This window comes from Urocitellus parryii, chromosome 4 (genome assembly GCF_045843805.1).
Source record: "Urocitellus parryii isolate mUroPar1 chromosome 4, mUroPar1.hap1, whole genome shotgun sequence".
Lineage (NCBI taxonomy): Eukaryota > Metazoa > Chordata > Mammalia > Rodentia > Sciuridae > Urocitellus > Urocitellus parryii.
Window position 1 is genome coordinate 67,964,606 of NC_135534.1, and position 23,276 is coordinate 67,987,881.

The window sequence follows — 23,276 nt, forward strand, 5'->3', positions numbered from 1 at the left end:
AAAGCAGAGGTCACCAAAATGTGACTGCATAGGTAAAGGTGTCACTGATTTGTTTTACTGGGCCTGCAAAGTATTTAAGTCTTTTTCACATAAAAATCCATAGTTCCAGCTTGTTTTGCAAAATTCAGATGATCTTACAATATTAGGCCTGAATTCTGCCAGGGCAACACTACTAAATAATGGTTCTTCCCTTTAACAGCCCCTTGTCTTCCAAACATGAAGCCATGTCACTGTTTCATGGCTATTTTTCTTACAGAAATAGTTCTTTTTATTCATGTTGCTTACATGAAGACTATAGTTTAAGAAAAATGAGTACTAATTGTGAAAATAGCCCTCTGAACTTCACATCAGATTGAATTTGTGACTTCTGATAACCCTGCTTCTTCTGCAATCTTCTCAAATGGTGGCCACTTTCCCACACTCTCACACCATTGGGCCTAGAGGTGTTCCTTGTCCTTATTGCTACTTCCCATTCATTCTCCTCTACTTCTTCCCTTAAAAACAGGTCATCAACTACCTGGGTACTTGTCGCAGTTAAGCATTATATAGTTCCCTCAAGTCCCCCTTGTTCCAAAGGTCTGAGTTCCTGTCATCTTTTCCATAACACTACTCCAGTTATTTCTTGGTAATTAATACCACAGACAGGATCCTTTCCATGTCTTTGGGGGCAAACCCCATTTGTTGGTTCCCTCCCCTTTAATAATCTTGTCTTTTACTCTGCTCAGCTTATATATAGCTTCAGGCTTAAAATTTATGATCTCAAACACCCCACTTTCCCACTGTAACTCCTTTCCAGCTCACTCACCCTAGTACCCTGTCTCTAGTGATCCCCTGACTACCATAGGGAACTTCTGCCCACTGATAACTTTTCACATTTCTTATCCCTCTCAAGTACTGTCTTCTACTTAAGCAACGTAAATTACTTGGGCAATCATCACAAACATGCTTGCACATACCTGACTTAACCACAACTTGATTAAATGCAATGGTCTGCTTATTCGCACTCATGCAATAGAACATAACCAGAATTTGCTGTGTATGTGTGTGTGTTTAAGGATTTGAGGTTGCTGTCTGTAAGCAGCTGTACATGTTTTACAAGCCAGCATCTAAGCATCTTCCTGGTTTGGGGTAATCTACCACTGTGAGAATCTGGACAGGGCAGTGTCATTTGTTTAAAAGCTTAAAGTGGCCAGATACTCCATCTGTCCCTTGCAACTAAGGGACATAGTGCCATCCAGAACTTTGAATCTTGAGTGTACTGACTCAAAGACATAGAGACAATAAAGAAATTAGTCTGATAGCAGCAGGGGAATTAAAACATCTTATGTAACCACTCCTAGGCCCTAACCTTTTTATGAGCCTTATTTATTTTAGCTTTCTTGTCTATTTTGTAAGCTAGAACATAGCTTTCTAATATTTATTTTCTCCTTAATTAGCTAGTATTTGGATTAATAGCCAAAATTTGGGTGGACACAAGATTGTAATTTCATGAAAATTACTGCACTATCTTCATATTCAAAATGTTTACTATTTGAAGTTCAATGGGAATTGTTTTTGCTTTCTTCATAATGCTTTGAGCTATTTAATGCTGCTCTTAATAAGCCTGATACAACCACTCCAGTTGCCTTTATTAGCTTATTCAATGCTTATAAACCAGAAACTCCGGTACATTAGATCTGTTTATAAAGCAGGAGACTTGCCCGAAGGTTCTATGAATAATTGCATAGATTTCACGACATCTATTTTAATTGCTCAATGGAATTTTAAATTCTCAAATATATTCTAAGTGGTGGATGAATGTTACAGTTTTTCTTATTGGTAATAATTAACATTTAGTGATCTATTTTTTTAGGCACTGTTGTCCTAAGTGCTTAGTATGCATTAGTGATTCATATAATCTCTAAAAATCCACTCCCCCCAAAATCCTAGCCAGACATAGTGGCACATCTGTAATTCCAGTGACTTGGAAGGCTAAGGAGGATCACAAGTTTGAGGCAGCCTCAGTAACTAAATGAGACACTGTCTCAATAAAATACATAAAGGACTGAGGATGTGGCTCAGTGGTAGAGCACTCCTGGGTTCAATCCCTAGTACATACAAACAAAACAAATGTCTGTATATACTGTATATTAGTCTTACCCCCAAGTCATATATTTTTTAATTATTTTTATCTTTAAGAATTAAGATTAAAATATTCTAACCAAGTTCAATTCTTCAATTTAAGTTTTTCTGACTTCTCATTTGAAATTAGGAAGTCCCCAATTCAGCCTTATAAATACTTAGATACTGGTTTCATTTCTATATATATGAAGAGAATGAAATATTAGTGTAAATATGTTCCATCTCCTCAATAATGTGATGGCAATAATTCTATTCTAGAAATTCTTTAAAAATAGGATTACATGAGTATTAGCTATACAGCAGTAAGTGGATCAAAATTCTATAGATAAGGGGCTGGGGTTTTGGTTCAGTGGCAGAGCGCTTCCCTAACATGTGTGAGGCACTGGGTTTGATTCTCATCACCACATATAAATAAATAAAATAAAGGTCCATTTATAATTTTAAAAATTCCATAGATAATCTAGTTTTAAATATTTATTATCTCTGAATCTTCACTAATCACACCTGTTTTCTAAAAGTAAAGGACTATATATTATAATCATCAGTGCATAAACTCTCACCTTCACCAATACTGAGAAAGACCCTAATACCATCTCAAAATATGTAACTCACAAGGCTTTAAATAAGGTTATTTGAGAAGTATAAATATGCTGGACATGGTGGCACATGCCTATAATCCTAGTCCTGGGAAGGCTGAAGCAAGAGGATTGCAAGTTCAAAGCCAGCCACAGCAACACAGCGAAGCCCTAAGCAATTCAAGAAGACCCTGTCTCTAAACAAAATATACAAAAGGGCTTGGGATGTGGTTCAGTGGTAAAGTACCCCTGTACCACACATACAAAGGGATAATAAAGGCATCTATACTCAAGGTAGTCCGGTATATCAGAACACATAATATATGCAAAGAACCCAGGATGGTGGCTGATATACAGGAGGTCTTAGAAAATTTTAGTTTCTATTTCTAAGTGGCTCTTTTACTTGCCAATTAAAACGATTAAGACTTTGTGAATCTAGTTTAAAAAAAAAGAAAATTACTTTAATTGACGGATGAGGGAAACCACGTGAAAGTGCTGATGACAACACTGGGCTGAGGACATCAAAATAGACTTTAGTCACTAATTAGCCAACTGGCTGACTCTGAACAGCTTATTTAACCTACAAGTTATCTGAAGTCTAGGTATAAATCTGGAACTACAAATCAGCCTTATAAATACTCAGGTATCTGTGAAAAGCTAACGTGAAAGTTAAAAAAATATAAGAAATTATTCCTGATCCAAAGAAAAGCAGCAGAAATTCTTTAAAATATATTCTTTTTCTTATTAAATATTTTCCAGAAGCTCTAACTACATATTTTATTAATTTCATGTTCATATCAACAAAAAATGAGCAAAATATGACCAATAAGACTCTCATTTTATTTTTTTTGTGATGCTGGGGATGGAAACCAGGGCCTCTTGCATGTGAGGCAAGTACTTATTACTGAGATCTACCACTACACCAATAGTATGATATTTTGCCAGCATTACTTAAAAAAACAAAAAAACCTCACTAATAGAATTAGTCAAAAACGAGAACAGTGATATAGAAAATGTAGATTTATTTGTTATGTTATTACAAAGACAAAACAATTATCATTAGAAGTACTTGGAGGACTTTCATTTCAGTTCACTGTTCTGTTACAGAAAACTAACCTAAGAGGGTGGAAATTAAATGATATAACCTAAGAGGCTATACAGGGTAGACTGGTAAAAGAGGGCAGAAGGTAGCTAGAAACATTCTTGTCAGTGGTAGGATCTGTCGCTAGGATATTTCCCAAGAGGCTACTACAGAGGCCTGAATTAATTAATTTGGCCCCCAAATCAGTAAAAGACTCTTGACTGTGTGGAGAATAACAAAGGCTGATCCCTCTGAGATATTTGCCTTTTCTTCCCACACTCCAAGCTCCTGAGCATGTTTACCACAGGCCTGCTACCATACAGATGATTCATACAGCAAAGGCAGGAATTATAGGCTTACTCATAGGGTACCTAACACAAAGTTTTGGGGTAAATGATAAACTACAAGTACCCCCTTGGATGAATTAATTCACCTTTGTTAATAAAGTTCGTAGTTCCTTCTGCTGGTGACAACTTGCTGTCTCAGTATAGTCTGTTTTGAGAAAGAACTAGTTTAAGAGTTTTGGAGAAGGAAAGACTTTCATCAACCCCACTCCAAAGTGGAAGAGGCACCAGGTTCTCTCCTAGTTATAAGCAGAACCTGAAAAACAAAAGGTTTATAATGTTTATAATACAGCTTTATTTACTGAATGCCTTGTAAAGAGTGCCAAGGGATTTAGATACATTATGTCTCAGTCTTTGCGATAACCCGGCCACATAGTTACCACCCCACTTTATAGATGAGGATGTTGAGGATTAGATAAGGTATATGCCTTGTCCAAGGCAAACAGCCAGCCAGTCCATGATAGAATTGTGATTCCACCATTCATTTGCCTTCCCCTTCACCCCTTCTCAGGTGTTGAGAGATCCCAGTTCAATTATCTATAAATCATTAATGGTCACATAAACACTCTAATTATACCTTGTTTATTCTTTAAAGGCACATACAATTTTAATTGATTACAAATTTATAGATATTGTTTGGAATTCGGGTCAAATACCCAGAGGAAAGCCTGATTAAACTTTATGAATAAAATATCTCTTTGCCTTTGAGCAAAGAACATGAAATTAACAGAAAACAAATCATCAGCTCATTAGAAAATTTGTGGCTATTTTATGGTTATTTCACCATTACAAAGAATCCTAAGAATGCTTGCCAGGGATTGCAGTAACATCTCATTTGTATAACCACTAGCGACACATCAAATGAGTTTCTCATAATCATTATTAACAGAGTGGTCAATGTTCTCTGAACAGTCTATTCTTCAGGGAAAATACATGAAAAATCAGAAGACCCCAAATTCTGTTTATTCAGTCTCAATAAAACTGTTATTAAACAACTATCTCTGAACTGAAAAAAACAAAACAAAACAAAAAAACAATGTGCTATAAAGAATTTGATGAGACATCAGGAAAGGTGATTGAGGTTGGTACTAAAAGGTTTCCCATGAAGAAGAGTGAAGTTACATCTAGAAGTGAGGGATGAGAGCCAACACTCACAGAGCACCAGCGGTGTGCACACACATGGCTGTGCAGAGGAGACGCTGCTGATTTTAGACTATCTGGCTACCACTGATAGAAGTAAATGTGAAAATAAGAACTAAGTATTTATGGGAAAAGATATAAATCACAGAACTCTATGATGTTATTTTCTGATAGTTCTACTGGTAGGATCTGAGAAGAAAGCAGAGATCTAATATCACAATTCATGGTTAGTATGAGAAGCAATGTTAAATCCACAGTGGCAATAATTTGGAAGGTCTGTCTGGAATTTTAAAAGGCTGGTTTCTGATATTAAATGGAACAAGGGTACAGGAAATTAAAATCTTAACTTCAGAAAAGCCAGAGCTAAAATTTATACCAGAAGAAAACAAAATTATTATAAATCTTGCCATGTTACTAACATATGCTTCAATAAAAGGACCTGGAAGATAATTCGAGAAGACAATGCTGTTATAGGGAAGATAATTCGAGAAGACAATGCTGTTATAGGGAGGAGAGGACAACATTTTTTTTTTTAAAGAGAGAGAGAGAATTTTTAATATTTATTTTTTAGTTTTTGATGGACACAACATCTTTATTTTTATGTGGTGCTGAGGATTGAACCCAGTGCCTCGTGCATGCCAGGCGAGCGCATTACCGCTTGAGCCACATCCCCAACCAGAGGACAACAATTTAACAATGTGAAAATTTTGCAGTTTATAAAGTTAACTAAGGTTATCAGTCCTATCTTTGAACAGTATGAACTAGCTACATGGTCTTAAATTACTACTAACATACACTTTAATTACTTGAGCTGGAAAAGGACAATATATTTCTCATAGTAACAAAATAACAAATAGGGACAAACTTCAGGCAAAGCTCATGAAAGTGTCACAGGAGAGAAAATTGGCAGAGTTCTTTCATCAGCCGTGAAAAGCAGGTAAGAAATTACTTAGGAAATTATGGCTTTTTGGATAACTCTACATGGACTTGTTATGGTTTGATAAATCAGCTTTTAATACTAAGATACATGTGGCAAGCGTGTAATAGATGTTAAACTGAACATCACCACGTTTGTAGACCCTGATTTCTTAGGAAAAAATACATGTAACTTTCAGTAATTTCAGAATTGGGAAACATTTTTCTGAACTTTATAGAGCTCTCTTCAATTATGAATATAAAAACTTATTATTTCAGATGCTTTTCATGTTCAGTGACAAGGAAGATAATAAACTACTCACTTTTAAACAGCATAAATCATTTTCAGTGATCAACATCCGCATCCTCAAATTGTCCAGCAACTGTTGGTGTGGTATCTACCTCCATGCCATCTGAAAAAAACAAACAAAACAAAAAATCTTGCTGAGCCATACTCTACTGAGTACTTCAAATAGGTAGATTCAATGTATAATTTCAACCAGAAGGAACCTAGTGCCCTCTGTTGGTAAGAGTTGCCCCTCCCCTCTTTTAACTGAAGTATCCAGAAACAGAGAAAGGAAAACAACACCTATTGATTTAGGCCAAGTTAAAATTAGTTTACACATTTAACATTTACTTTGTAAATACTCAAACTCAACAAAGAGCTGGAGGTAGGAACTTTTAAAAATTATTTTTTGTGGTGCTGGGGATTGAACCCAGGGCCTTGTACATGTGAGGCAAGCACTCTACCAACTGAGCTATATCCCCAGCCCCAGGAACTTTCTTTTTTGCAGAACTGGGGACTGAACCCAGGGCCTCATGAAAGCTAGGTAAATGTTCTACCACTGAGCTACAGCCCCAGCCCTAGGTAGGAACTTTCATTTTTAAAAAAAATTTTTTTAATATGTATTTTTTAGTTTTCAGCAGACACATCTTTGTTTGTATGTGGCGCTGAGGATCGAACCCGGGCCGCATGCATGCCAGGAGAGCGCGCTACCGCTTGAGCCACATCCCCAGCCCCCCAGGTAGGAACTTTCAAATGCAGTAAATATCAACTATTCACAGATTTGTGCTATTTACTGTTAGCCCCCCACCCCCCCCTTTTTTTTTTAAAGAGAGAAGAGAGAGAAAGAGAGAGAGAGAGAGAGAGAGAGAGAGAGAGAGAGAGAGAGAGAGAGAATTTTTAATATTTATTTTTTAGTTCTTGGTGGACACAACATCTTTGTTGGTATGTGGTGCTGAGGATCGAACCCGGGCCGCACGCATGCCAGGCGAGCACGCTACCGCTTGAGCCACATCCCCAGCCCCCCACCCCCTTTTTTTAAGGTATGTGGTCTTACTTTCACAAAACCTATAACATAAGGAGAAAAGACAAATCAGAATAAACGGCTTGCTTACTACCCTGTGGCAGTAAAAGTGGGAAGTGACACAGAAAAAAAGTCCTGTGGATAGATTATCTACAACTACTCTATTTACTTCCTAGCTTCCATTCACTCCTTCACTTTCAGCCCATCACAGACTTCTTCCAAAAGCCCCTTGGTATCCTACCACATTGGATATGCAAATGTCCTATCTCTCCACTTTTCTAGTCTTGCTAAAGGGGGACCACTTGTCTGCCCAAACCAGAAACTCCTACCATTTCTCTAATTTGTATTATTTCTACCTCCTAAATCTCTTAAATATGTCAAGTCTTTTGATATTCACTACCTCCACTGAATTTAGGCCACCATCTCTAATTTAATATATAATTTACTAAAAAGGCTTCTTGTCTTTCCTCAAGTATATTTCCTCTCCCTCCAATTTTCCATATTGCATTACAGTCACCATCTGAAACACTATAATCAAATTGTTCAATGGCTTCTCACTGACCTAAAGGTAATGTTCAAAAAAAATCTTTTTGCCAGGCTTGGTGGCACATGCCTGTAAACTCAGTGACTCAGGAGGCTGACATAGGAGGATCACAAGTTCGAGATCAGCCTCAGCAATTTAGCCAGATCCTATTTCAAAGTAAAAAGGGTTGGGGATGTAATGTATCTCAGTGGTACAGCCTCCCACCAGGATTCAATCCCCAGTACCAAAACAAAAACAAATATCAATCAATCCATACCTGGGGAATTGAACCCAAGGCCTCAACCACACTAGATAAGCTCTACCACTGAGTTGTATCACTCACTGCTTTCTTTAAAAATTTGAGGCAGGGGCTGGGGTTGTGTGCCGCTTGCCTAGCACATGTGAGGCCCTAGCACCACATAAAAATAAATATTGTGTCCAACTAACTAAACAATAAATATTAAAAAAAATTACTAAGTTGCCCATGTTGTCCTTGAGCTTGCAATTCTCCTGCCTCAGTCTCCTGAGCAGCTAGGATTACAGGTCTGCACCTCACCTGGCATGAATGACCTCTTGAACCTTTCCATTCAACAAAGCCCTTGACCTGCCTCTTCCTTCAACCTGTGTGCAATCTCCCTTCACCTGGGTCACTTCTCTTCATTTTTAGATCACAGCTTAGATATAACTTACTCCACGAGGCTTAACTATACCAACTGGTGAGGGGTCTACCCCGTACGAACTCACAGCTTCCCAAGCATCTCCTGTATCTCATGGCTGTATCTCTACAAATTGTTAACTTACTCTTCTGTTCACTAAAAAGTCAATGACATGAAGATATCATTTTTCTCAAGCACTATTGTATTCACTGTACCAGGTTTGGTGAATAAATGCCTTTTACAAAACTGAGTACCTAAAACACTGAAATACCATTAGCAGACTACAAGTGTTTAAGTGACAACAAGAATGACATGAGTACTCAGAACTTTAGTAGAAGATGGGCAATGGTGTAAAATTAAGAAGTTTTACAGATAAGCAATTCCAGTGTGTTAATAAAGCATATGGATTAAAGTCCTCAAATTTTTCTTTAATCCAGTTTTTTGTGATCTTAAAATAATTTGCTACATAAAATATTAATCAAGGAATTTTACAATTAAAAAAACAAAAACTTCAGTAATAAAAGTCTTTTTTCAATGTCTACACCATCTAAGTCATTTCACCCTTTTAAAGTCTACATTAAAGGTTCACCAGCTGGGGCTTAATATGGTGAACCAGGTGGAATGTGACACTCTTGTAGGATGACTTGGGAGGATCACTTGAGCCCAGAGATGAGACCAGCCTGGAAAACATAATAAGACCACCATCTCAAACAAAAGACAAAAATTTAAAAAGCAGGGGACAAAAAGAATAATAGTGCAACCCAAACCCCAAACTTTTCCAAACTAAACTATCCCATAAGTCAGGCATGATGGTACACACATGCAATCCTAATTATTCTTACAGTCTCAGGTACTTGGGAGGCTGAGGTGAGAGGATCACTTGAGCCCATGAAATTGAGATTGAGTGACAGAGTGACCCTGTCTCAAAAATAAATTTTAAAAAATTCCAGAACTTCAAGAACCCCAGGTCAAAATGCTATGTGCATGGAGATACTGATTACTGCATTATGAGAGAAACTTAAGCACACCAATAAGTGAAAAACTAAGGTAAGCCTCTTTAGAAATATTCTGTAGTCATTACTAAATACAAGAAAGATGCAAGAAGTGTTTATAAACCAGTGTATTATTTCTGTGTGATGGTTAATTTTATGTGTCAATTTGGTTAGGCTGTTTTGCCAAGAGTTTGTCAAATATTATTCTAGATATTACTGTGGAGGTATTTGTAATTTCTTTAAAAATATTTTAGTTGTTGATGGACCTTTATTTATATGTGATGCTGAGAATCAAACCCAGTGTCTTACACACTAAGCCACAAACCCAGCCCTCCTTTTTAATTTTTTTATGAACTTATCATTAATGACTTTTAAAATTGTATTTATTTATTTTTTGGTACTGAGAAGCCATATCACCAGCCCTATTTTGTATTTTATTTAGAGACAGGGTCTCACTGAATTGCTTAGCACCTCCCTCTTGATGAGGCTGGCTTTGAACACACAATCTTCCTGCCTCACCCTCCAGAGCCACTGGGATTGCAGGCGTGTAACACCATGCCTGGTTTTATTAGACCTTTTAAAATTAAATTTTAATAGGTACATTATAATTACATATAACGGTGGGATTCATTGGATATTTTCATATACACACACAGCACAATTTAGCCTGTTTCATTCCCCATAGCTCCCTTTTTCCTCCTTTCCTTCCACTCCCAATCTCCTTCCATTATTTTCCTGGTGTCTCTTCTATTTTCATGAGGACTCCTTTTTTCCTTAGTTTTCACATAGGAGAGAAAACACAGGACTCTTGCTTTTCTCAGTCTGGCTCGTTTCACTTAGCATAATGTTATCCAGTTGCATCAATTTTCCTGCAAACAACATAACTGTGTTCTTTATGGCTAAAACTGTTTGGAGTATATGTACCAATTTTCTTTATCCATTCATCTGTTGACAGACATGTAGGCTGAGTCCCTAACTTGGCTACTGTGAATTGAACTGCTATAAATGCGGATATGCATGTATCACTAAGGTGATGCTGACTTCAGTTCTTCTGGATAAATAACAAGGAGAGGGCTGGAGATATGGCTCAGCGGTAGCGCGCTCGCCTGGCATGCGTGCGGCCCGGGTTCGATCCTCAGCACCACATACCAACAAAGATGTTGTGTCCGCCGAGAACTAAAAAATAAATATTAAAAATTCTCTCTCTCTCTCCTTTCTCACTCTCTCTTAAAAAAAAAAAATTCTTTCTCTCTCTCTCCTCTCTCACTCTCTCTTTAAAAAAAAAAAAAAAAAGAAAAAAAAAAAAAAAATAACAAGGAGAAGTATAGCTGGGTCACATGATGATCCCATTCCTGTCTTTGGTGTGGAGGTACTTTTTAGATGAGATTTACATTGAAATCAGTGAACTTTGAGTGAACCAATTTCCCTCCATAATATGGTAGGCTTTATTCAGCCTATTGAAGGCCAAATAGAAAACTGACTGATCTTACCCTAAACAGATCACCTTTGGACTCAAAATACAACATCAATCAATTCTTCCCTGGGTGTTCAGTCTGCCAGCCTACCTTGCTGATTTTGGACATGCCAGCTTTCACTATTTACACATCTATCTATCTATATTTGTGTGTGTGTGTATGCATACACACATACAGGAGGACATCCCTCCACTTTATGCCTGTGAAGAAGGATTACCCCATCAAATAGTAATGTTATTTGGTAACACAGCAGATATAATAGCAGCTTGATGTAAAATGTAGGGATGTTTCCCTGGTATGTGTGTGTGATACATACACATTAGTTAGTGGTAAAAGGGGAAAACCTAGATACAGACATGGACAGAGGATGTGAAGCCATAGGGAAAACAGAGCCATGTATAGGCCAAGAAAAGGGACTGGAATAGATCCTTCTCTCAGTCCTCAGACAACCAACCCTGGGCTTCTAGCCTCCAGAATTATGAGAAAATACATTTTTATTTATTATTTATTTATCTATCTATCTATCTATTTATTTATTTAAAGAGAGAGTGAGAGAGAGAATTTTAATATTTATTATTATTATTATTATTTTTTTAGTTATTGGCAGACACAACATCTTTGTTTGTATGTGGTGCTGAGGATCGAACCCAGGCCGCACACATGCCAGGCAAGCGCGCTACCACTTGAGCCACATCCCCAGCCCTATTTTTATTTTTAATACCACTCAATCTATGGTACTTTACTTTGATAGTTCAATCAAACTAATACAGATTTGCAACAAAAAATAGTAAATATATCAGTCATAATATACTTATTTTTCTTTTCTTTCTTTTTCCATTTATTCATTGTTTGTGAGCATTTTTTAAATATTTGGGGCTGGGGATGGGTCTCAGTGGTACAGTGCTTCATTAGCATTAAGGCCCCAGGTTTAATTCCCAGCACTGGGGGTGGGGGTGGGGGAGAGAAACAAACAGAATTTCTATTTTTGTAATTGAGGGGTATGAAATCACTAAAAAAGCAAACAAATCCTGTAAGAATTCCCATTCTAGGTAATTGTACATTTGTTTCCTACTGTAGTTAATTTTGAGATTTGTCTTAGTTTCCAAAATAACCTGTTTCTCCATAACTTCCCTTACTGCTCAGGTAGCCATCTGTTCACACTGAAGAGAAAGGACACTCACCTTCATAATCTCTTACTGAATCTTCCGTCCGGACCCCAGCCATGTTATACTGGCTGCTCACAGACTGAGAAAGCATTCCTTCTAATCTCTCCAGTGTAGCTTGCCCTTCTGCTGTTAAATGGGATAATCCTTCTTCATAGGTATAAAATGTAGGAATATCCCCCTGCCCTTGTTCTAAACAAACAGAAAACTTTTAAGCCATTATACAACAATTAGAAAAAACAAGATGAATAATTAATACATTTGCTAAAGATGAGGTAGAGTAAAAAAACATTTCCGGAGAAACACCTCCAACATTCACTGATGTGGACACTGTTGAAGACAAATATAAAGAGAATGTCCCTACCCTCCAACATGAGAAAGGTTTCCTAGAGGTAATAAACCAGTAAGTAGCAATTCCCAGAGAAAGAAATGTCGGGAGAATACAAGGAAAAAAGAGGGTCAAGGAGTCCTATATTATTGCAGGTGGAATTTTACAGGTGAGAGTAAATCAGTTTGATATTAATTTGTACTGAAGGTTTTATTCTGATTAAAATACATGCTTTTCAGAAATTTTGGAAAATACCAAAAGGATAAAAAATAAAAACCACTCAAAAATGAGACATATTTAGATAATGTGAAGGAAAATTTCAGAAATGAGTGTAAGGCCAAGAATCTGGGATATATGAAGGAAAAGTGCTGTGGACACCCAGATTAGTGTTTGGAAGATCAGTGGGGGAAAAAAACAAACAAACAAACAAACAAACAAACAAACAAAGAGAATTCACATGCCTCAAACTATGAGACTCTACTAGGTTAGTGAATATAATTCTAGTCTGGGAATGCAACGGAAAATATTTTTAGATAAATGAAGAATAGTCTGGGAAGGAAAAACTGACCTTGACAGTAAGCTGTTAGAAGAAATACATTAAATAAGACAGAGATGACTCAGCTTCTCAAGGGATGGAGACAGGTCTGTTCTCTTGGGGCAGCTACTTCAGTTTAAGACCCTTTTCTGACTATCCATCACTTTTCTTTCCTTCTATTTATCTCTATTTATTCATGTTCTCCCACCAATAACATTTTTACCCTCCAACTTGGAAAGCTCCCATATTCTCCCAGTTCAATTGTTGATAGGGCTTAGGCATTAAGTATGCCACTGTATGGGTTAGTTTTATTTGTAACTGTTTTATACTGGCAGCTTCTTGGATACATAAAGGACTATAATCCCCTACCCTGAATACAAATAAGTGCTCAAAATGAAACAAATCCTGAAAATACATTTCACTAACCATGTGCTTCCACATCATATTCTTCTCCATCATAATCATCTGAGTCTTCGTCCTCAGGATCTGGATGCAAAGCCTGGCATTCACACATTGCAGTGAACATCACCTCCACTAAACAAAGACATTAATTTATAATTCATATTTTTGGAATAAAATAATATTTTATAATAAAATAACCATCAGTGCAAATAAATTTAACAGGTAGATGAGGTTTACTAGGATAACAGTATTTACAATTTTGAAATTCCAAGTAGGGCTGATCCTGAAAAAGTGCCTGAGGTTGCAGACAAATCACAAACTAAGAATTCATTTCAAGATATTACTGAGATCTCTTAATGGGTGGTTGGATTTTCTGCAAAAAGTGATCGGAGTCCTTGGTCAGAATGATGAGGATAAATCCTCTCAGTTGATGGGGCACTTTCCAATGATCTCTCACTTTGGAAATGCTGTGACTATTCTACTATCCAACAGATGAGATTCACAGTAGCATAAATCAGTAAAACTAAACAGAGTCCTCTACTCACAAAATACACCAGGTAACATAGTGTATACCACACTCACAACCCTGATATTAATAGTACCTCATCCTCAATGATATTATAGATGCTAAAATAAAGAAAAAAACAGAATGGAGGTAATGGTGCGTCAATGGGGGAATGCTTGGTACATAAAGACAAAAGATAAATGCTATAAAACACTCACATGCTGATTTATCACTAGGCACAAATCTAAATTCAGTAATAGGTTCAACATCATCATCACTGTCTTCCTCCTCTTCATCAGCAAGAGATTCTTTTGATTCTTCTAGAAAGATAATAAAAATAACTTTTTAATGATATTACTCATTTGATTTTTTGGAAAAAAAAAAGCTAGAAGAATTTCCTAAGAGACACTTTTTGATACATCTGAAAAACTACAATTCATTTTTTTCTTACAGTTATTTTAGAGCTAGAAAAAGTTCTAGGGGTGTAGCTCAGTGCTACAGCACTTGCCTATTATGTTCAAGGCCCTGTGATAAATCCCTAGCACTGGTGGTGATGAGACTCTGGATAGTTTCTGGTTAGTCACATTGTGCTTCACTGATTCCTAAGGATTTCAGGGTTCCCACAGAGCCACAGTGATTCCACTATCATTTGTTTTATTACTTTTCATGTTAAAGCAAAGGGTTCAGAAGCAGTGTGTATCCACTGATGTGATTGACAACTAATAATTCACAGATGAAAAAAACTAAAGCCCATGGAAGTTAACTGACCCAACAGATAAATTAAACAGTCTGAAGACAACAACAACAAAAAACCTCCCCAAAACTGTTCAAAGAGAACTGACTTAGCTTAGTGGCAGAGCACTTGTTCAGCATTTGGGAGGCCCTGAGTTTCATGGGGTGGGGGGTGGGGGTATAGAGACAAATGTTGAGAGAAAGGAGTATGTGCTGGTGCAAGTGGAAATTGCTACAACCACGTTACACATTTAAGCATGTACTAATAAAAATATAAAAAATAAACTGAATATTCAAGAAAAGGAAACAGATGCATTGTAACCTAATCATATTTTATAGACAACTGTTAAAAAATGAACAAATTTGGGATACATATACTTTGACATGAATACATTTTAAAAATAAAACTGAATGAAAAAGCTAGCTGCAGAATGTATGTATAACATCAATTACATTAAAATGTTAAAACACCACACAAAACCCTTATATTGCTTATGGGCATATACATTTCAGTAAAAGTTAAAAGCATAGATAGAAGAACACATAAGGGGGCTGGGGATGTGGCTCAAGCGGTAGCGCGCTCCCTGGCATGCGTGCGGCCCGGGTTCGATCCTCAGCACCACATACAAACAAAGATGTTGTGTCCGCCAAAAACTAAAAAATAAACATTAAAAAATTCTCTCTCTCTCTCTCTCTCTCTCTAAAGGAAAAAAAGAAAATTCCATATGGAAAATCCTTATTTAAAAAAAAAAAAAAGGAAGAACACATAAACCTCATGATACTGTTTGACTCTCAATTTAAAGAGTAGGGGATCAAATGGGAAGTCAGACAAAAAAGGGTTTGAAAGTACTGACAAAATAATTTTTAAAAGTCTAGTAATTATGAAAACGTTAAAATTTATGCTGGATATTGAATAACAGAAAAATGTTTATTATTCTCTGTACTTTTCAATGTTTGAATTTTTTCATAATAAAAAATATAGGTCACCAAAATATTTAAGTAGGCCCCCAAAACATTAAAACACATTCCAAATTAGTAATCTTAAAAATATAAGTTTTGCTATAACAAAGTTACCATTTTAAGAAAATGTTAATTTTCCATGTGGATGAAGATGAGGTAGAAAGGTACTCCTCCTCCCCTCCTTTTTTTTTTTGGTAGAGCTGGGCATCAAACCTACGGCCTCATGCATGCCAGGCAAGCACTCTTAACACCGAACCATTTCCTCAGACCCCAAAGTATAATCTTAGTGTAGCAATTCTATTTGCAGGGATCAATTATAGGGGCACTATCCACTAAACCCTTTATGTCATGTAAGTTTATTATAGATTAGTGAAAAACATACAAATAAGCAATAAGGAAAAAAACCCAAATGGCCAGTATTAGTAGTTTGAAGTGACAGATTTTCTGTTTCTAATGTTATTATATTGTTAAATATAATATACATGTCTCCTAGCTGGGCAATGGCACATGCCTATAATCCTAGCCATTGTGGGGTTCTGAGGCAGTAGGATTCTGAGTTCCATGCCAGCTCTACACAACTAAGAAAGACTCTTGAAATAAAAAATAAAAGTGGATGGGGATGTAACTCCATGGTAGGGCACCCCTTGGTTCAATTTCCACTATTGGGAGGGGACAGACACCCACCCACACCCCTACCTTCTGTAAACAAGTAGAGCAATATAAAAATACTGGAGAACTCTAAATAAATAATTCTAAATAGTAGAATAAGTTACTTAGTACTACCAAACTTTTTCAATACACTTTAAAAAATAAAATTGTCACACTGTAATTACTATTCTATAATTGAATATTACTTTTTAAAATAATAAAATAAATGCTTGTATAAAAATAAATGGAAGAGTCTAAATGTATTAAAAGAAAAAGTTCCTACCTCTAGTTCATCTCCCCAGATATAACTAATATTATTAATTCTTTTATATCCTCATGATTCTTTTAACACTACAGTTTGAATCTACCTTAAGGCAAAAAATAAAAATGTATAGCATTTTTACAATCCAAAAAGATTATAACCATCACCAACACTTACCATCTATAACTAATATTATTAATTCTTTTATATCCTCATGATTCTTTTAACACTACAGTTTGAATCTACCTTAAGGCAAAAAATAAAAATGTATAGCATTTTTACAATCCAAAAAGATTACAACCATCACCAACACTTACCATCTCATGCTAGGTCACTGCAGTAGCATCCAAACTATGTCTCTCTAAACCTTTATAAATTTTCAACAATGGGAATGAATTTTAAAAATAGATTATTTAAAGATACTCTAATCTTAACAATGAGCTGATGGTCATTTTAAAGGAGATTTTGTGTCGCAGGAGAAACTACTTTCTAGAAAGCTGGAAAAGTCTTCACATATTTTTCTAAGAAAGGATCAATCATAATCTCATCAATTTCAAGCAAATAATCACATAGAACACAAGTTTTTTGGGGTTTTTTTTGGTACCAGGGATTGAACCCAGGGCAATATAACCACAGAGCCACATCCCCAGCCCCTTTAAAAATTTTATTTAGAGACAGGGCCTCACAGAGTTGCTTAGGGCCTTGAAAAGTTGCTGAGGCTGGCTTTGAACTCACGATCCTCCTGCCTCAGGCTCCCAAAGAGCAGAGTTTAAAATATCTACCTAAAACCTACTGAATTGTCCCATTTCTTGAAGTTCAGAACTTCAAAGATTTGCTTTGTGTAAGCAAAGGTGGGTATTAGGGATCAAACTCAAGGCTCTGTGCATGCTAGGCAAGCTCTCTACCATTGAGCCACATCGCAGCACATTTTATCTTTGTATTTTGAGGCAGGGTCTCACTAAGTTGCTCAGGCTGGCCTAGAACTTGAGATTCTCCTGCCTCGGTCTCCTGAGTAGCTGGGATGCTCCACCACAACCAGCTAAGCATTTGCATTTTTAACAAGATCCCAGATATATCTAATATGTAGCCAGGTTTCAGAATTGAAGACTAGTAAAATCCTCTTAATTTTTTGGATGAAACAGATGCTCAGAGAAAACGACTTGCCTAGCAAGTTAACCACCCAGAGTTTCCTTATTTAGTATTCTTTATCTCTTTAGCCAGTATTTGCCTGAACCTTAACTCTCTAGCTTTTTTACTGACAAGTACCCAGTGCCAATGCCTAACACTATTTAGGGGTATTTTACAGTGGTATTTGTTTTGTTTTTGGTGCTGGAGATTGAACCTAGGGTCTCATGTATGTTAAGCACACATTCTGTCACTAAGTTACACTCGGCACTAACACATCAGCATCTGGAATTGACTGACAAGAATATCTCTAAGGCTTTGCATTTCTATGCGTGACTAAACACAACACATGATTCTCTTAACACTTCAGTTTGAATCTTGAATGTCATTAAAAGGCCCACATGGTAAAAGTTTGGTTACCAGCCTATGAAGCTATTAGAAGTTGGTGGAACCTTTAGGATAAGGGGACTGGTAGAAAGAAATTAGGTTATGCCCTCAGTGGAGATACTGGGACCCCAGTCCCACATTCTTTTTTTGCTTTTTGGCCGCTATGAGATGAATAGGCCTATTCTACCATGTATTCCTACCATGATGTATTGTGCCACTACAGGCCCAAAGCAATAGGGCCAAGTGAACCAAAACAAACCTTTCCCTTATTAAGTTGGTTACCTCAGGTATCTTGTTACATTAACAAAAAGCTAAAAGTTGCATTTACCTAGTGAGTGAACTTCTGAGCCTAACATCTCATCAAGAAATTATCCTACACCTCAAGTTCAACAGCCTTTTACTTTTCCTTGTCCTCATTTTTAAACTTCACTAGAGTTTTTAAAATCTCTCTTTGAAGCTTTCCTAATGGCAAGAATTTAAAATCTTATAACAAATATATTTTCAGAGCATTGAATTAGTCTTTAGCACTTAATGAGACAGGGCTTGCCAAAGTCCTAAAAATTAATAATGAGTGTCACAACTGAATATAAATGGTCATATTATATCTGGAAGCATATGAAAACCCTAAAGGAGCAATACTTTTTTTTTTTTTTTTTGAGAATTTTTAATATTTATTTTTTAGTTCTCGGCGGACACAACATCTTTGTTGGTATGTGGTGCTAAGGATCGAACCCGGGCCGCACGCATGCCAGGCGAGCGCGCTACCGCTTGAGCCACATCCCCAGCCCCAAGGAGCAATACTTAAGGAGGCAAACTCTTTGGGATTTTCTGTTATATATTCTATTAAAGAAAAATAACCTATTATCTTAGAAGAAAACCACTTCACTATACATTTTTGTTTTTGATACTGGAGACTTAGCCCAGAGGGTCTTTACAGCTGAGCTACACCTGCAGCCCTTTTTATTTTTTATTTTGAGACAAAGTCTCAGAAGTTGCTTAAGTCCTTGCTAAGTTGCTGAGGCTGACTTCCAACTTGCAGTTCTCCCACCTCAGCCCCCAGAGTCGATGGGATTACATGCTACCATGCCTTATTTCACCATACTTTCAATCTTTTTAATTATGTCTATCATACAATCTTGGAAATTTTGTAAACCAGACTTCTCAACCTTGGTACTACTGACATTTGGACTGGATAATTCCTGTTGTGAGGGGCTGCCTCGTGCACTGTAGGATATTTAGCAGGATCCTTGGCATCTAAGGATTCTTGCCCCTCAATAATCAAAAATGTCATTTCCAAATGTGGCGAAATGGAGGGCTGAGGTGAGAGGCATGAAAATCCTCCCTATCTACCTGCTGAGAACTATTGTAACAAAACAAAAACACTTTTATTCTAAATTCTTAGAAACAAAAAATATATAATACAAGCCTTTAAAGGGTGCCTTTCTTTACAAAGACAAAGATAATAAAGAATTAAACTCAAGAGAAAAAAGTAGAAATATATATCCAAAATAACAAAAACTTCTAAGTGCAAATAAATAGTAAGTAAAATAAAAAATAAAAGGCAGGTACACAAAATAAATGCCCATTATTATCACAAATTCATGTCTAAATTACATTGATTTTTATCAAAGATTGCTTTCTGGCTGGGGATATAGCTCAGTTGGTAGAGTGCTTGCTTCACATGCACAAGGCCCTGGATTCACTCCCTAGCACCAAAAAAAAAAAAAAAAAAAAGGTTGCTTTCAAGACGGGCATGGTAGCATGTGCCTATAGTCCCAGCTACTTGAGAGCCTGAGGCAAGAAGGATGGCTTGAGCCCAGAGCCTAAGAGTTAGGGACAAATCTAGGTAACATAATGAGATTCCATCTCAATCAAATAAAGACTGCTTTTGAAATACACTTTACCACCAAAGGAAGCACTAGAATAAATTACACTATACATACCTCCAAATTTGGCATTCACCATAACATACAAATGCTCTCGAGGATAAGCATTTAGGTCCCTGGACACCGCATGTAAACTAATGGTGGGGTATTCCAGTGAGAATCCTAATCCAGAACCATCTAACCAAGACAGGCGGCTGAAAAACATGTTTTAAATAGATTATTTTTAGAAACTGAATCCTAACAATATTCCAAAGTTTATAAAGATTCAGCCTAGATACTTTCATGCATGTGAATAAATCCAAATTAAGTTTTTAGAAACATTCCTAAAATAAGAAAATTTAGCAGCAGGAACTGAATTGTCTTTAAGACCAAATCTGTTATACCTTATTTTCTACCAGCTATAAATTAAAATAGATTTAAAATGCAATTTTTTAAAAGTGATTTATTTTTATTTGGATTGTCTTCAGGTACCCTATTTCCTTTTGCCAATCTTCCTTATCTAGTTAAGTCCCCAGCAATTCCATGAGCTCTCCTTTCAATTACCACAGTCTATAATAATCTCCTCTGTTCCTAAGCCCCACTTATGCTCAGTAACATACAATTAGGGCTTTACTCTGTAGAAATGAATCTTACATATAACCTGCTACTTGACAGCAGAACCTGACTTGTCACATTCCTGTAACATTCTTTGAAAACATTAGCATAGGGCTCAGCACGTAAGCATGCAATGAGTATTTGAATCACCAATTTCCCCATTAATTTTACACTAAATGATACACATTTAAAATGGCTATAATCACAATCACAAGAGATACACACTATGAAGATTTTCACTTTATTCCCAGCTTGAGGAAAAAGCTATAAAAAATCTAGGTCTAGTTTTCCCTCAAAAGTGGTCACATGCAAATATTTTATTGATATGACAAAAGACACATATCACCAAAATCAGTACATTGAATTTTGAATAGGTATTGCCTAATTTTTTGGTAATAACTACCCATTTGGAATATATCACTTAGCAGAAATTAGCAAAAAGATCACAAAGGAAGCACAAAAATTGTTTTTGTAGTACAAGTTCATGTAGTATGGTAGATATCTAGGGCTGGTAGGAAACAAGAGAATGACTGCTAAGGAACCTTGCTGGAATATCTTAGAAATATTCTAAAATTGATTGTGGTGATAACTACCAAGTCAGTAAACTATGTGAATTACCTCAATAAAGAGAATTTAAAAAAGAACTTAAGGGGTTAGAGGTATAGCTCAGCAGTAGAGAAGATGCTTAGCATGTATGAGGCCCTGGGTTCATCCTTACCACTAAATAATAAACAAATACATAAGTAAAGAAGTTAATTCAACAATATTCCCATATCACTCTATTTTCTTTCTTTTTTAAAAAAATATTTATTTTTTAGGTGTAGATGGATACAACATAATGCCTTTATTTTTATGTGGTGCTGAGGATCGAACCCAGGTCCCGCCCGTGCTAGTCGAGCCACAATCCCAGCCCCTCAATTTTCTTTTTTTAAAAATATTTATTTTTTAGTTATAGTTGGACACAATACCTTTATTTCACTTATTTATTTTTATGTGATGGTGAGGATCGAACCCAGGATCTCGCTTGTGTGAAGCGAGCACTCTACCATTGAGCCATAACCCCAGCCCCAAATTTTTCTATACACTTTTAATAAGCTGAGGTACCTAATATCTACCCAATCAAAAACAAAAGTATAATAGGAGAATCCAGGACTCCCTTGGGCAGGAACAAGGACAGTATGGCAGTCTGAACTGTTCACATTCAGTGTGAAGAGGAGGTTGAATTCTACACTCAAGTCTTTCTAGAACAATATAACAAGTATATAACACATGATCCTCAGTTATCCAAAGCATTATTAAAAGCAAAGGCAGGTCTGAGCATGGAGAAGCACCTCTATAATCCCAGCTACTTGGGAGACTAAGGCAGAAGGACTGCAAATTTGAGGTCAACCTGGACAATTTAGTGAGATCCTGTCCCAAAACAAAAAAAAATTAAAAAGGGCTGGGGCTGTAGTTCAGTGATAGAACACATGTTTAGCATGGTATGCTACAGCATACCTAGCATGTGCAAGATCTCCATCCCCACAAAGAAAAAACAAAGGCAGTGTATTAAAGACTATGGTAATTAACTGTTTAATTCCATAAATATACTGAAGGCAATATAACTGTATCTTTTTTTTTTCTTCTTGGTACTAGGGATTGAACCCTGAAGTGCTTTAGCACTAGCTACATTTCCAGCCCTTTTTATTTTGTATCTTGAGACAGTTTCATTAAGTTGCTTAGGGCCTCACTAACTTGCTGAGACTGGCCTTGAACTTGTGATCCTCCTGCCTCAGCCTCCCAGTTAATGGCAGCTTTTTAAAAAATTGAAAGCCATTGCTGAGTGCAGTGGCACATGCCTATAATCCCAATGGCTCAGGAGGTTGAGGCAGGAGAATCATGAGTTCAAAACCAACCTCAGCAACTTAGCAAGGCCCCAAGCAACTAGGAAGACCCTGTCTCTAAATAAAATACAAAAAATGGCTAGGGATATGGTTCAGTGGTTGAGGGCCCCTGGGTTCAATCCCTGGTACAAAAAAAAGAAAGCCAGGAGAAGACCGCCAGAACGGCGCAAAGACCACACACCCCAGCCCTGGAAGATGGGGAACTGTCTCAAATCTCCCACCTCGGATGACATCTCCCTGCTTCACGAGTCTCGGTCCAACCAGGCTAGCTTTGGCGAGGGGACAGAGCCGGATCAGGAGCCGCCACCGCCATATCAGGAACAAGTTCCAGTTCCAGTTTATCATCAAACACCTAGCCAGACTCGGCTAGCAACTCAGCTGACTGAAGAGGAACAAATCAGGATAGCTCAAAGAATAGGCCTTACACAGCATCTGCCTGAAGGAGTTTATGACCCTGGAAGAGATGGATCAGAAAAAAAGATCCGGGAGTGTGTGATCTGTATGATTGACTTTGTTTATGGGGACCCAATTTGATTTCTTCTGTGCATGCACATCACCTGGACTGTATAGATGACTGGTTGTTGAGATCCTTCACTTGCCCCTCCTGCATGGAGCCAGTTGATGCAGCACTGCTCTCATTCTATGAGACTAATTGAGCCAGGGTCTCTCTGACTTCAAGTGAACCATCATTTTTGGTGGTTTTGATCTTTCGTCACTGAGCGCAAAGAGCCAGGGAT

The 23,276-nt window shown here is 36.9% G+C and overlaps 1 protein-coding gene and 1 pseudogene across 3 annotated transcripts in view; one reads left to right on the forward strand and one right to left on the reverse strand.

The window, feature by feature from the left end:
* Positions 1-23,276, reverse strand: part of Clns1a (chloride nucleotide-sensitive channel 1A) — a 54,308-nt gene that overhangs the window by 24,122 nt on the left and 6,910 nt on the right. Inside the window, exons 2-7 of one of the 3 annotated variants that reach the window (XM_026387287.2) lie at positions 20,120-20,256; positions 14,281-14,382; positions 13,582-13,689; positions 12,311-12,484; positions 6,500-6,589; positions 3,677-4,377 (exon numbers count right to left, since the gene is read on the reverse strand). In XM_026387287.2, coding sequence (XP_026243072.1) covers positions 6,522-6,589; positions 12,311-12,484; positions 13,582-13,689; positions 14,281-14,382; positions 20,120-20,256 — 589 coding nt within the window. In that variant the 3' untranslated portion in view covers positions 3,677-4,377; positions 6,500-6,521. Of the gene's footprint in view, positions 1-3,674; positions 4,378-6,499; positions 6,590-12,310; positions 12,485-13,581; positions 13,690-14,280; positions 14,383-20,119; positions 20,257-23,276 lie in introns of those variants that run through there. The other 2 variants (XM_026387288.2, XM_026387289.2) reach the window with 2 other exon arrangements.
* LOC113181678 (RING finger protein 11 pseudogene) lies at positions 22,716-23,195 on the forward strand (annotated as a pseudogene).